Here is a 16,040-nt window from a genome sequence, read left to right as displayed (position 1 = left end):
GTGAGACTCAGAAGATGCAACAGGTATCTCACAAAACATGAAGATTATAATTTAGCATTGAAATACAATCAGAGAATAGTAAGTTATGAAAGAAATAAAATTAAGTGCCATGGCAACACCACTTTTTTTTGTTGCTGTTTGTTTGTCTTAGTTTTGGTTATAAGGCATTTTTCTTCCAAAAAATTTTTTTCTATTAGAACATTCTTCTTCTTTTTTTCTCAGGAAAATACAGATGAACTGAACCCAGTTTGACAGTCAAGACATTTAAACAGTGATATTTTTCCAGTGATACTAAAGCTACCACTTCATAAAGTATTCTCTTTTTCAAAGCTACATTCATATTGAAAAATGCATTTTTCACTGTAAATAACCAGTAAAATCCATAATGTTTCACCAGAGTCAAGATTTCAACTTGTCTTTCTGAGGCCTTTCTAGTAAGATGCCACTTGGTAGCTACACCTAATTGTTGAACAATTACTGTATTTTTCCAAAATAAGTATTTCAATAAAATCAGTTACCTAAAAAAAAAAAAAAAAAAAAAAAAAAAAAAATCACAGAACTTGGGAGCATGACTGTGTTATTGGTCTTCTGTCAGTAAGAAATTCTCTTCTAATATTACTAGGGATTGAATTTGAAAATCTACTAAACTTCATAGTATTGTAGATATAAAGAATAAAAACTCTAAACATCAGTTTCAACTTGATGTACATGCTCAAGAAATCTAAAACTCACTGTTATTCTTTCCACTGCTTTCACCTGATTCCTACCTTAAAAGTAGGAATCTCACATGCATTTCACTGAGTAATAAAGTTTGGTTGGTAATGACTGTTCTTTTGGTGATCTGAAATACATTAATTCTTTTGTAGAAAATGAATAAATAGAAGACATTTAGTGCAACTAATTATTTCTCAGGATTTCATTAAGCAGAATAAATAATTATTTAATTCATTACATGCATAGCTAGCAAGTGTAATTATCTGATCAATACACTTTCATAAATGATAGTGACATAGAAATTGGCACTTTTTGCTGATATTCCTAGAGATGTTCTCAAAACCATCTGCCTTTATAAAAGGCAACAAGATAACTGGCGTATTCAACTTAATACAAGTAATTATAGCCTATCTTTTATAACAGGTATAAATCTTCCTGAAATGCATGATTTTTCTCTTTTTTTTTTCTCTAAATTCTAATAAAACTTTCAATGAAATATTGCCTCATTATTTCTTGAAAGTCTTGACTATTAATTTCCCATTCTAAAGCCAGATAATATTTCATATGCTAGAATATATGCAAAAATCTATTATTTTTAACTTCTAAAAAAGTTATGTCCTTGTTATAAGTTTGTCAAATAATTAAAATTAGCAAATGGAGACTAAGAAATTATACTTTAAGCATTTAAACAGTTTATTATATTTATCCTGATACCTTTAAAAATAAACTTTGTGACTTTAAGTTTATGTAATAAAGCTTTTTGCATGCTAAATCTCATTAAATTCAATGGGTAATTTCAAATTCAAAAAAGTCACAGGTCTAAAAGTTCTATCTACTCCATGGATGGTAAAGTTGTGATCTGATGCTTCTAATGACTGAAAAGCTCTGTCATTAGCTCTCCTTTTCGATCACAGTGGAGAATTCACAATAGAGTATTGTCTTAAGGTGGCTAAAATTGAATATGTTACCTTAAATGTAGAAAAATCAAATCTATGATAAGGAAATCACAACACCTAAATATGCAATTACCACTGTCAGTCTTTCAGCTCTCAGTGAGAACTTATGCTATCTGTCCCAAGCGAAAAAGGGGAAAGAGAAAACTATTCCTAAAATACACCTTTTCAACACATGTTCTTGAAGAAACCCCAAAAACCCAAAAAACCAAAAACTACTAGCTCAGAGATATGAGAGAGGAAAAGAAAATTTGGATAAGTAACAGGTTATGTTACACAAATGTGATTTGTGCTACCAACCATTACTATTTACAGCACACATTTATATCATATACCTACCTGATCTAGTCCTCCTTTGGTTCCTTTGGATGAAAATCTGTACAAGAGCCACTGTGTGCATTCACAGACCAGAAGGCCACCATAAAAAAAGCCCATAAGCCCTGTAACAAACCCCAAAAGCTGATATAAAATAGGAATGGACAGTAGGCCAACGAAGGGTATTCTCCCCCTCTACTCTTCCCTCTTGAGGCTCCCACCTGCATTACTGCACCCAATTCGGGGCTGCTCAAGACAAGAAAGGCTTGTCAGAATGGCTCCAGAGAAGAGCCACGAAAATGACCAGAGCATCTCTCTTATGAAGACAGGCTGAAACAGTTGGGGTTGTTCAGACTGGAGAAGAGAAGGCTCTGGGGACACATCATTGCGACCTTCCAGTACCTTAAAGGAGCTTATTAAAAGGAGGGAGAGGGACTTTTTTTATACAGGAAAATAGTGACAGGACAAGGGGCAGTGGTTCTAAACTGAAAGGGGCAGGTTTAGATTAGACATTGGGAAGAAATTCTCCATTGCAAGAGTGGTGAAGAACTGGAGCAATTTATTCAGAGAGGCTGTGGTATGCCCCATCCCTGGGAGTGTTCAGTTCGACTTGACAGGTAGTTGAGCAAGCTGGTCTAATGAGAGGTGTCCCTGCCCATGGCATTGGGGTTTTGAACTAGATGATCTTTAAGATCCCTTTGAACCCAAACCATGCTGCATTAAAACAATGATAAAACAATCAGTTTATGATGCTGCATTCAGTTTACTCAGTTACATTAGAATAAGTGGATAAGTGGAGAAAAAAGGTTTAAGAAAAAGGTAAGTGTAACTAGTGATGCTAAACTCCCAGTGTTCAGTTCATAGCTATGGCTATACACATTTACCACAGCAGTGGATAAAGGTAATCCTCTTTGCACTTTGAAGAATACTTAGAATTCTTTTATTACAGCAAAAGTCCAGGAATGAAATGAGTATTCAGTCTCATAAAGCAGAGAAACTTCAAGAGGGAGATGCATTCTCTCTTGTAGTAGAGTATGTGGGTGGCCACTGGTGACAAATTAGATATGAGTTTGCAGTGTTATATGACAGAAAAGTGCAATTCAACAAAAATAACAAGTCATGGAGGATGAAGGCAGCTGTCATTCTATACAGCTCAGGTGGTATAGAATCACCCAAACATGCCATTCTACTGCATGTACCTTGACATCAGAGAAGTTGTTGATATACAGCTTGAGAAGATAATTTGTGCTGAAGGACTGTATATTTGAAGTAAAAAAAAAAATTAAAAAAAAGATTATTAGAAAGATGTAGGTGGGTGGACAAGAGGATTACTCACTGATAATTTCCTGTATATACCTGAAAAAAGAAAATGACTGGTGGGTTTAACTATTTGTTGTGCTACTGGAATGCTACTGCAGCTCTGCAACAGCAGAGCTAAATTTATCACAAAGCCTACCAGAATATGCAACAAATCTGTTTCACTAAAATGTTGACATATGAATGCCTTTATTAATCTTCAGAATATAACTGCATCTTATTTTATGGAATGAAAACAAGGAGGAAAAGATATAGTAATGTGATTAGTTAATGCTGGTGGGCAGCTGGACCCAACACAGCTGCTCACTAAGTGGGAGCTGCTCACTGCATCCCACAGTGGGATGAGAGAGAGAACTACAAGAACAAAAATAAGAAAAACTCATGGGTTTGGAAAAAGACAGTTGAATTGGGAAAGCAAAGCTGTGCATGCAAGCAAAGAAAAACAAGGAATTTATTCACTGCTTCTCACCAGCAGTCAGTTGCTCAGCCATCTCTAGGAAAGCAGAGCTCCATCATGCCCAACAGTGACTTGGAAAGACAAATGTCCCTCACATCCTTCTTCCCTCATTTTTATATGCTGAGAATGATGTCATATGGTATGGAACATCCCTGTGGTAAGTTTGACTCAGCAGTCCGGCTATGGCCTCTCCCAACTCCTTGTGCATCCCCAGCCTACTTGCCAGCAGGGCAGTGTGAGAAAAAGAAAAGCCCTTGATGTGCAAACACTATTTAGCAAGAGACATTAATACAATATCAACACTTATTTTGTCACAAATTCAAAACACTGCATTATATGAGGTGCTATGAGGAACATCAACTCCATATCAGCCAAAAAAGTAGAAATTTTTTAAAAAGCAAAGGCTTGTTTTGGATGACAAGGAAGCTAATTTCATGAAGAGGAAGCTAAATGAACTTGCTTGAAAGAAAGAAACTTGAAATTGACCAAAAAGTTCAACTAAAGTTTAACTAAATCCCAGTTAGCAAAACTGAATAATTCTCTTGGAATTATGTGCAATCTGTACTATGCTCTATTTCTCTCCTGGTTGATGTACAGACTCCCCATCCAGCTGTCAAAGCATGCTTTTTATTCTCTGAAAGTCCAGCTGACACAGTTGGCACAGTCTGAGTTACAAGCTTAAAGAAGAAAGCTGCTGAATCCTCTCAGGGAGTACTTGCAGATTGGTTTTGGGCTGGATTCCTGCGTAATAAGTAGAAAGAGTAACCAGATATTCAGTTTCCTGTCTAACCACAGTTTATGCAAAATAGTCTGGAGAGAACAACCATGCCTAGTTATGAAGGCAGACTAGAACTTCATACAGGTCTTCTGCACTGCTAACCACAATGGATTATTATTTCATTGTGTGCCAGTGCTCTTCACACAATGAAATAATATGAGAAATTAAGTGAGAAATGTGTCATTCAAAGGTCTGCAAGGATATCCTTTTTCTACAAGGATAAGTGTTTTTTCCCAGCCCTTTTATCAATTCATAAACAATAAAGAAGTAAAACACATCTGGCAAGGCTGCACTAACATACAGGTGTAAAACAAATGGTACTAAAAGAAGGCATAGAAATGATACAGTGTGATGACATATTCCCATGAAGTACAGCATGGTTTAACAATCACATTCAGGTAAATAAGACTATATTTCTCATTTAATTAAAAAAATAATAATGAAGACAAAAGAAAATTTTGCACAGGCTAAATAAGTAAGTTTACGTGGAATTCAGTTAAAGAAATATTTCATAAATTTTCTTGATAAGAAAAATTTATCACATATAGAAAGGACAAAAGTCAGTGAACTTTCTATTGAAATACTTCCCTGAGAAATTACATACAGACCTTTTCCATCAATCTGGAATTTTGTTTATTTAATCAAATAAATTTCCATAAGCAATTTTGATTACATGAACAAGCCTAAATATATATTAATAAGAGGCATCTAGAGAGATGTTATATGTATATTTTTAGTGGTATTATTATGAGTTTTGTTTATCCGAATGTGGTTTTATCATTGATATGTAAATTGAATTTCTAGGTATCATAAGGAATCTGCAAAGATGAAACTGAAACTATGCATATAACCAAGAAAGTTTATTTATTTATTAAATAAATATTAATTTATTTAACAAAATGTCAGTAAGATGCAGTCAATGGCTCAATGTCCAAGCCGAGATCAGTCACAAATGGCATTTCTCAGGGGTCACTATTTGGACCAGCATTGCTTAACATCTTTGTTGGCGCTAGGACAATGGAATTTAGTGCACCCTCAGGCAACTTGGCTGACTACATCAATCTTTGTGGTGCAGTTGAGATGCTGCAGGGTAGGGATGATATTCACAGGGATTTTGACAGGTTTGAGAAGTAGTTAAAAAATATAAAATGCAAGATTCCATACCTGAGACAGGGCAATCCCAAACAAAAATACAAGCTGGGCAGAGGCTTGGCAAGGTTTGCAAGAACAGGACAGAAAGGGTATGAGGGTATGTAGTGAGAGGACAAGATGGGCATGGATTCCAGTACCTAAAGGGGGTTTTATGAAAGCAAGGGAGAGGGACTTTTTCTATGGGTAGATAGTGACAAAGACAAGGGGCAATGGTTTCAAACTGAAAGAGGGCAGATTTAGTTTAGATATTAGGGAGAAATTCTGTCCTGTAAGGGTGGTGAGGCACTGGAGGAGATTTTCCAGAGAAGTTGTGAATACCTCATCCCTGGAAGTGTTCAAGGCCAGGCTGGGTTAAAAAATTTGGTCCAGTGGAAGGTGTATCAGCAGGAGTGCTGGAACTAGAAGATCTTTAAGGTCTCTTCCAATCCAAACCATTCTATGATTCTGTGCAGATACTAGTTTATAAAAATATCTGCACCAAAGAAAAACATACCCAGTCACAGGGTGCACAGATGAACAGGTTGCCTCAAAGTGTACAGGCCATGTGTAAGAAAAGACATACAGAAGAGTAGTTGATATAATATTCTATAATTAGAGAAAATATTGATTCTTCAACAAAAATGTTTTGTTGAAGGATCAATTAACCTTGGAAAGGGATCCTGACTTAACCATGTAGATCATCATTAAATTTGATCATAACTAGGATCATGGGTAAAACTGCCCCTACATTTGATACATAATGCTGTAATAAACTCCACTGACTTATGCAGCCGTTCTTTTCTTAAGAAACAGTTATGCAAAACTGATTATTGATGATCTTTATGTTATTGCTAATTACATCAGCATTGCTTTATTGTTTTTAAAGTAAACTGTGAATCTGGTCTCAGAATTTTCTGGTTCTGTTTGGACTGAGTACTAGATTTGAGGACTGCTTGTGGAGGTTGGATGCAACAACAGATTAATAGTGTGGGCAGCCTAGGCTACAAGGTGGCTGGAGTATTAATATTATTAATTCATTTAAATTTTTATTTTTCATTGCTGAAGTCATAACATATGCAGATAGGGTGCCATTTGTCTCAAACAGTGTGCTTCAATTTGGGCAGCAGCTTCACTATTTCCATCCTGAGTTATCCTCTAAACAGGACTGCCAATTATGTTAAACATAATAAAATTATGTGGTAGCTTTTGTGAAGTTTCTTTTTATTGAACTTTTTAATTGTGCCTTATTACAGCTAATTTTCACTGTTTGTACAGACTGCAATTCTGCCCTTATCATCCTGCTACACATATCATCCTTCCTGTTATTTTTTTGATGATTCATATTTAGTTATAATACGTATGCATTTTCCACTTGTCCTTTTTAGGCCCAGACAGTGGATTAAAGCATAACATTGTAGTTTATTAAAATAGAGGAACGGTTTTAAGAATCTTAAAAGTATAATGAGAAGAATATAGAAGACAATCATGCAAATTTTAAAAAAACCTCCAAAATATTTGTAAAGACAAAAAAATGGCATCAGAATAATGCTAAGGAGACCTCTGTCCACTTTTACTGCAGTGTCTTTAGTGACAGAGTAAATTACATCAGCTGGTATTCATCTCATCTCATCAATCTTCTGCTGGCTAAAAGTTAGTTTTCTGTATGCAAAGTCTCCCAGTTTAAACTCTGATACAAAAGACTGGTACCTCTAGCAAAATGTTCATCTCATTTGTATTACTGTTTTCTATACAACCACATAATAGGGAAATTAAACCCTGGTATATCCAACTATTTCCTATTTTGTTTGAAACAACAAGGATTGCCCTTCAAACAAACAAACAAAACAAAACCCACTGAACTCCCTGGATCATATTAACACTGAAAATGAAAACAACATGAAGAAAGCATGTCATCTAAGTGCTCCTAATATAAATCAGGCACCATGACACCATTGTAATACAAATAGAACAATACTTTCTGTCACATGTTTAATCCAGTATTCTATAAGAATAAATGGAAACATTTATCAATTTAAATAACATACAACAAACAATGAGTAGCACAGGAATAATGCAGAAATGTTTTTTGAAACCTAAGAAGGGAGGTTGTCATGGAAACAGCTGGGTTAGAAATCTTTTTGTTGCTACAATTTTATTCAGCTGCTGATGCTTATTCTTTATGTTATTTTAATACATTAATCTTCCTCAACTCATCAATGATTTTAATTTTTTCAGAATAAGGTGTTAGGTTAAGAACTTTTCAGATGTAAAGAAAAGACTAATGGCATATTCATGTGCACTGAAACACACAAAAATGAAAATTTTCAGTTTACTCCTACTCTCATCTAGCTGAAAGACTGAAAGGAGAGGTGAGTAAAAGAGTGAGTCATTCCCTGCATAAAAGGATATCATGACACTCTGCGCAATATTTTGCTTCAAGTGAACTAAAGGAAGAAATAAACCCTCAAAAACAATCTCACCAAATTTGAAATTCTTAAAAATATTTGTCCTACATGCATAAAACAGGTGAACTGAAAAGTTCAACAAACAGAACTCATCTATAAAAGTAATTTAAAAACAAAAGAAGTTTAAAATAAGTAAAACAAACAAGTAGCAGGTTAACCAGAAAAAGAATACATGCACTCAGTGACAAAAAAGAATTCTTTTCCAGGCTAACTAACCTGTCTGCAAGAAACAGAAATTTAATTAGTCTTTATGAGCATACTTGCAACAAATACAAGTTTCTAAATATTTGTTTTCATAGAGAAAAGAAAGGCGAGATACCAATGGAAGCAGAATGGAAAGGGTAGTAAGTGGCACATCTTCATAAAATAACCTGAAGGATGCAATATAAAATAAATTTGAAAGCAAACCCAAAGAATTAATAGTGTTTCAATAAGCAATATAAATAGCCATAATGAAAAAAACCATCAGGGACTAATAAAAACAACCTGAAGACTGAGCGACATAAAAGAAGAAAGAAACTTCAAGGCAATAAAACATACAGGGAATGAATCCATGGGTTTGAAAATGTACGTTATTTATTGGAACAAGAGCTGATCTAAGAGTCTCCATGGATACTTTTTTCCCTGCTAAACATGCTGGTTCACTGATAGGTAAAAAGTTTTCTGGATACATTAATCTTAACAAAGGTTGAAGAACAACACAGGTCCTTTAGGACTTTCTCATCAGTTATCCGCCCTTCCATTTTTTGATAGATTGTGTGGAGAATTACTTTCACTCTATATTGAGCCAACTCCGTATTAGTTCCAACATCACATATTATATCAAGTATCAAATAGTAGCTGCATATATATCATCACTTAAATTTCCTTGGCCATTGCCTCCATCACTGAAGATGGCATGAGGTTGCACTTTTATTACACTGAATTCAGAATACCTATTAATCAATACTGATCAGTCGTCATGTTTCTAGTGATAAAGATCATATCAGCATGTGATGGCAAGAGACAGTGCCTGCCATTTTCCTCAGTATTTTCGGTACTGATTGGAGCTTTTCTCTGCTCCAAGGAAAGAAGCTGGAGTTTCTTCCAATAAAGTTGATGAAAAACATCAGATGATATTATTTAACAACACAAGATACCTTGCTGGGTTGGAACACAGGTTTCACACTCCTTGGAATACCTTGGTTTTCCAGTGTCATCTTCCAGACAGAGCTGCTATAGGTGCAGCACTTGGCTCTATCACAGTACTGAGCAAAAGGTTTATTTAGGGCCTTTCCATCCTGCTTGTAGGACTTATTGTTACAGCACTTCTCCCATATTTCAAGGATCTTTTAAATTTTTCTTATGTTACTTGTATCAATGAATAACCTGAATTTAAATATTTTAGAACTTTCTTCCTACTTTCTTCCTATTTTAGAACTTTCTTCCTATAAACTTCATCCTTTGTTGCAAGAGAGATTAGAGGACACTAAAATAATGAAGGTTCCCATTTTTGCTTTTCTTTTTCTTAAATCTGCTGATTCACAGCATTGATGCTTGTGTGTGTGTGGTAGATTCACCCTGGATGGCTTCCAGACCTCTACCCAGCTAGCTGCTTTCTTACTCCCTCTTGTCAGCAGGATAGGGAGAGAAAATTAGATGAAATATCTCATTGGTGGAGATAAAGACAGAGAATTCACTTGCTAGGGAGAATTATGGGAAAAATAAGCTCAACTTGGAGAAAATGAATCTAATTTATTGCCAATTAAACCTGGAGTAGGATAGTGAGGAACAAAGCAAAAGCTAAAGCATATTATACTTGGCCTGACCTGCCTAAAGTTCAGAAATAATGCCTGTAAAGTCTCCTGTACAAGGTCATCAATATATAGCAGTAACCCATCACCCAAGCTATATTATTATACAATTACTTTTCTGAGAAACAGCTCCAGAAGATGCTCACCTGAAAGCCGCATGTGTATTTTACTAAGAGAGAAAAGGACTTAGGTAATGATTTCATGCAATATCTAAAGATATTGTCTGATTCTATTTGATCTCTCTACATATTACTCCCTCTTATCTTGAGGTGCAAAAATAAAGATCATGTTCTGTCACAAAAATCCACAAAAGTAGACCCTGAAGAGTCCATTACTGAATGTAACCTATACCTTTTGATGCATGGGCTTCCTATGTTGTGTTAATAAAATTAGAAAATAGTACAGGGAAATGAGAAAAACAAAATCAAAAGGAAAAAACCAAACTGACCAAACAACAACAAAAAACTCTCCCAAAAAATAAACAAAAACCAAAAACCTCAATATCAACCCAAATTGCTCACAAGGAAATTATTTTGTCTAGTCATCTACTTTTAAAATTTGACTCTATTTATTTCAGGTTTCCAGCAAAGCTGAGATACATTTACGTGAATTAATGATCTGTATGATTAAATTACCTCATTTCATCCTATTTAGTGACAATATCTTATCAACAGCAGGATGGACTACAGGAATAATTTCTAAGAAAGGTCTCAGCTGTATTTCAGAGAATTTTAATGGATTACTTTTAAAGCTGCTGAAAGGGGATTTGTCATATAAAAACAGTTTGAGTATTAAACTTGACCACATATGAAGAAATTGAACTACTTGAAAGTAATTAATAAAGCAAAAGATGTATTTTCATGAAATGAGCTCATACAATTAAATGTATATATTTTAGATTTGATAAATAAGTTTGAAAACCTAAACTAAATTGCAATTTTTGGGTCATTTTAAGGGACTGTGTAGGCTACAGAAGAATTTGGGGTAGATCTGGGTAATTCTCTAGAAGAAAAAACTGTCCTGGAAAGTTCATACAGACATAAATATTTTTGATTGATTATTGCCTTAATATCGCATAGATCAATTTGCACATTCTGTGTGCTTTTCTCACTTTAAGCTCTTTAAATAAAATAAAACTGGAGGACCACAAGTCTCAATCAAAAGCAGTGTTTTATCAGAGTATGAATCTTCCGTGACAATTTAATTCTCTTAACTGCCCCCAATGGCAATATGCTAGTTGCTCTGCATTTCTTAATCACTCTACTTTATACAGACACAGGATCTGAAAGATCCTACTTATTATCAGAAGCAGCCTGAGTATTACCATAACATTCTTGTTGAGTGAATGAACCTTGTTTATTAATCAGGCTAATCAGCTTGCTTTCTTCAGATACAACCAAATATCTACAGCACACATTACTGTGAAGAATTCAGCCTTACATTTTTCATATCCATGTTCTCACTGGGCCAGGTATGCATTTTCCAGATGCAACACTGCATACCATGTGTAACCAGATGAGCTTTTGGAAAAATATGTATCTTTATAATAAAAAGTGCTAGCCTTACATTCACCTTGCATGGAAATTCTATAAGATAAAAAAAAAAATCTTCGATTTCCTTTCAAAACATATGGGTTTATTCTATGTTTATTATTATACAGCATCTCTTCATTATTAAGCCATGTCAAGATCATTAGTTAAACTATCTTCATCCATTGCTAATGCAAAACTCCATATCTGTCTTAGCTTAGCATTAATGTTTATGCAAGAAAAACTAAAAAGAAATTAATCCTTTCCTTCTAAATTGTACTTTAAGAGGACTTATGTTTTTTATATTCAAATAAACAACAATACTGTTGTGCCATAATTTGAAGAAAAAATAGTCAATGAATTTTAATATATACAACTCCTAACTGTGATTACCCTTTTAATGTATATAACTTCTAACTGTGGTTACCCCTGAATTTTTAGTAAAAGGTAAAAGACATTGAAGCTCACTTATGACATTGCAGAAATGTTGATGTATTTCTTGCCCAACTAAGTTATCTTAAGATGTATCTAGCAAAATAGAGTTAATATTACTCATAAAATAATAATCTAAATAAAATTAGAAACAGAACTTCCACTGAGGACAGAGGAAAGATTTTTATGTTCATTGTTTATAACGTATTTGATGTTGAAAGGTCGAACTTGAGAAGACATCATTATACATCTAAAATAAGGTGCAGATACCATTTTAGACAACAGAGGCAAAGCAGAAAAATGCAAAGAAAACAGCTATCCACCTAATGAATAAAAATGTTATTGGGCTAGTCAGACAATTACAGATACAAGTTTTTTCATTTACAAGAACTTAATCATTAGGGAGTATTGAAATTCTCTGTGTCCCCTTGTCTATTGCTATTGAATACATGTGATTTATTAAATATTTTTGGTTTTTATTTACTCACTATTATTTAGTTGCTAAAAATACAACAACTACAGGTCCTCTGAGAAACAAAACTTTGTTTTTTTCCAGAAATCCAGTTGTACACTGACTGTCAATGAAGGTATGGCGGATAAATTGTCATTTTTCACTTAAAGATTAGCTCAAGTCAGCTGTGTTATCATTTGAAGTGATACTCCTGTTAGAAGTGAACTAGCAGAAAAAAATATCCAGTAACACAGCTACTTGTGATTTTCGGCAATTTACAGATATTATTTAATCATAGCAATGTATTTGGAAGATGGTTACATTTGTTTATCTGCACCTTTACCTAGAGAATATGAACAGGGATAATTAATTTAGCCAAGGGCACAATTAGAATGTCTATCACATTTGTATGAAAATTCTCCTCTTTTAAGCTCATTGTTAGGTATTCACATTAGTACAAAATTTTTCCCTTGTCTAATTCAGTTTGCTATCATAATAATAATGTAGCTGCAAATTGCAGCAAGTCTTATCTCTTTTCAGAAATAACTGATCTTTTCTACAGATGACCCCTGGTTCACTATGAGGTTTTTTTTATCATTTGACTGATGATGATGAAGATCCACTGCTATACACAGCATTTTTTTAGAGTCATTAGAATGAAACTCATAATTTTAGTGTATATGTCCATTACATAAACTTCATTGTTCCAGATCACACACACACACACTGGGAATTATTACAAAAATTAATTGGGTAAGGAAACCTTTACAAAGTGACTGGCCTTTCTTTCAAGAAAGCGACATGGACGATGACTAATACTATGCCACAACAATTTTGTTTCCTGTCACTGACATGCATTCTGCTGTATGAAAGAGATCTCCTTTTAGATCTGTGGAAATAAAGAGGTGCAGCATGCTTCTGTGTAAAATCCATTGTAGATAAAAGTTTTGGTGAACACCAACAAAGTCAAACACAAGATAGCAAAGTGGTGCACTGAATGTGAAAATCTCCATCTCAGAAGAACAAAGGAGATAATGTTTTTGTTAATGTTTTGCTACAGCCTTTATTCAGTGAAACACCTGGCAGGCTTACATTTGTCTCAGTGAAGCAACAAACTTGAAAGCATCACCTTATCTTTGAAGATATAACTCAGTATTGTCTTCAATTTCCAACTCAGCAGATACCCAAGTTAAGGCATTTAAGGATCTTATATTATTAAATACATTAAAGTTCTCTTTTAAAAACTTATTCAGTTTGAGAGGGTTCATTGGAGACCTGTATTATGTACTCTGACATTTCCAGGCTTTACAGATCACCATGACTTTATCTTCAAAACACCACAGTACTATACTTTCTTCTTAGTCCATAACTGTATCAAATTAATTTTCTTGACCTTACTTTCCATAGTAACAATGCGTTTACAAATACACATGTAAAAACAAAAACCATTATCAGTAATTTATCATTCATATTTATGAATGAACAAGTTGCAAAATCGGTACCCCAGGCTCCTTTGGTCAAAGCAATTTCTAAGGTTAGGAATTTCTAACCCACTCTTTTCTATGTTTTCTTAGTCAACACAAAATGATATGTAAAATCTCAAATTAAACAGTATAATTAGCAAAGCAAAATCTTCAGTACCATATATCTTCCTCCCTAATTTTGATTGATCTTTTTGCAATGTTCTTAGTTCATTTGCCACCTGGCCTGGTGCATCTTGGATGTCCCTTATACCCTCTAGCATATCTTCCAGCCTTATACAATACCTTGGATACTTCAGGACATTTCAGATACCACGAAGATCAGGCAACCAGATTGAGATCATATATACTTAAGAGCAATGTTCAGTTCCTTTGGGAATTAGTAATTTGGCCAGTGGAATAGGATTTGAAAGAGTGGGGATTTTATGTTTGCTAAATTTCAAAATTTTGCTGCCTAAACCATACATTTTTTGAAAGAATGTACTGTTGTAATGTGTCTATACAAATATAGACTAAATGATTTAAAATCTTCAGTTCTGTCGTATTTCTTTCCCTATATGTTCCAGTATTACAAATACCTTTTTTTTTTATCTAAGTAATCTATAATTTATAGAATTATAGATTTATAGAATTTCTTATGACAAATTAGAGAAAAAAAAATTTATTAGTCTAAATAACTAGCTCTGTACGTCTCAAAATGTAAGCAGAATGCTTGCATTGTACAAGGCTTTATAGCACTTGAGTAGCAAATACTGTGTCATATTATGCCTATGTAGGGATTATATAAAAAGTACAAATACTTACCAAAGGGGCAATTGCATTTGAAGCCACTTATGTCCTCTTCACAGGTTCCTCCATTCCAACAGGGTCTGTCTTGACACTCACTGATGCGAACAGAACATGTTTGTCCTGAAAATTGGAATTTAAAAGAAAAAAAAAAAAGGACAAATATGCTGACATGTTCAAATTATAGAGATATATTTGTAATGAAAAAAGTCTATGTGATTGTCACAGTCTACGTGGTGACCCCACTGGCCACAGTACACCATGTACACAGGACTACTGGTAGGCTCCCTGTGTGTCATGAATTTTTCTGCTTCATTTGGTACAGGGCAGTCCATTTTGACAGGCAACACTGGAAGCATTACAGTCAGAAAAATAGAAAGCTTTCCTACTGAGGTTATACATAATTCTGCTGCTTTTTTTCCCCCAGTATACAAATGTACAGCATTCAAACAATTTTTGTCCAGTTTTGTCAATAATTTTCTTTCATTTTGCTCTCTGACACCTTTGAAACAGAACTGTGAACTATCATTGACTATGAAAATAAGGCAAACACTAATTTACAGACATTTATGTGCAATAGAGCAGTTCAGCCTATGTTCTACAGCAAGTTGTCAGTACTGAATTGTTGGACAAAGGAGAAGTAAGATCAAATCACTAAAGAATACTTAATAAGGCAAAATGCAGATAAAAGGGGATGAAATAATTAAAAGCAAACCTAGGAATTAAAGTGAAAAGTAAATTTTTAATCTACAAAAATTATTGCTTTCATATGTAACAGGAAAAGCTATTTCCAATGTATTTGGTTTGTGTGGCCAGATTTTGGTAGAAGGAGGAGCACAGGGATGGCTTCTGTGAGAAGGTGCCAGAAGCGTCCCCCATGTCCAAGAAAGCCAATATCAGCCAAGTCCAAGATGAATGTGCTGCTGGCTAAGGCTGGCTGGACCAACCATAGAGATGATGGTAACACCTCTATGATAAGACATTTAAGAAGAAAGAAAAAAGTTCTTGTGCAGAGGAAACTGCAGCCAGAGTACAGCTGAGTGAGGATATGTGAGGGAACAGCTCTGCAGACACCAAGGTCAGCGCAGGAGGGGCAGGAGGTGCTCCTGCTGTCAGAGCTGAGATTCCCCTGCAGCGCATAGTGAGGCAGCTGTGCCCCTGCAGGTCTTGGAGGAGATCCATGCCAGAGCAGGTGGTGCCTGAAAGGAACCTGTGAACCTGTGGGAGGTCCATGCTGGAACAGGCTCCTGGCAGGGACCTGCAGATCCATGGACAGAGGAGAAGCAGGGTTCCTGGTATGACTTGTCACCATGCGGGGTACCACACTAGAGCAGCCTCTCCTTGAAGGACTGCATGCCATGGAAGGATGACCCACACTGAAGTCGTTTGAGGAAAACTACTTCCAGTGCAATGGATTCATGTTGGAAAAATTCATGGA

General features: G+C 34.9%; 1 protein-coding gene across 1 annotated transcript in view; it reads right to left on the bottom strand.

The window, feature by feature from the left end:
• EYS (eyes shut homolog) overlaps positions 1-16,040 on the bottom strand; it is a 614,241-nt gene that overhangs the window by 581,512 nt on the left and 16,689 nt on the right. Inside the window, exon 3 of the mRNA XM_041410576.1 lies at positions 14,621-14,725. Within this exon, the coding sequence (XP_041266510.1) occupies positions 14,621-14,725 (105 nt within the window). The remainder of the gene's footprint in view (positions 1-14,620; positions 14,726-16,040) is intronic.

The sequence above is a fragment of the Onychostruthus taczanowskii genome, unplaced genomic scaffold (assembly GCF_017590055.1).
Source record: "Onychostruthus taczanowskii isolate IOZ18803 unplaced genomic scaffold, ASM1759005v1 scaffold33, whole genome shotgun sequence".
Classification (NCBI taxonomy): domain Eukaryota; kingdom Metazoa; phylum Chordata; class Aves; order Passeriformes; family Passeridae; genus Onychostruthus; species Onychostruthus taczanowskii.
This window is presented reverse-complemented; position numbering and strand designations above follow the sequence as displayed.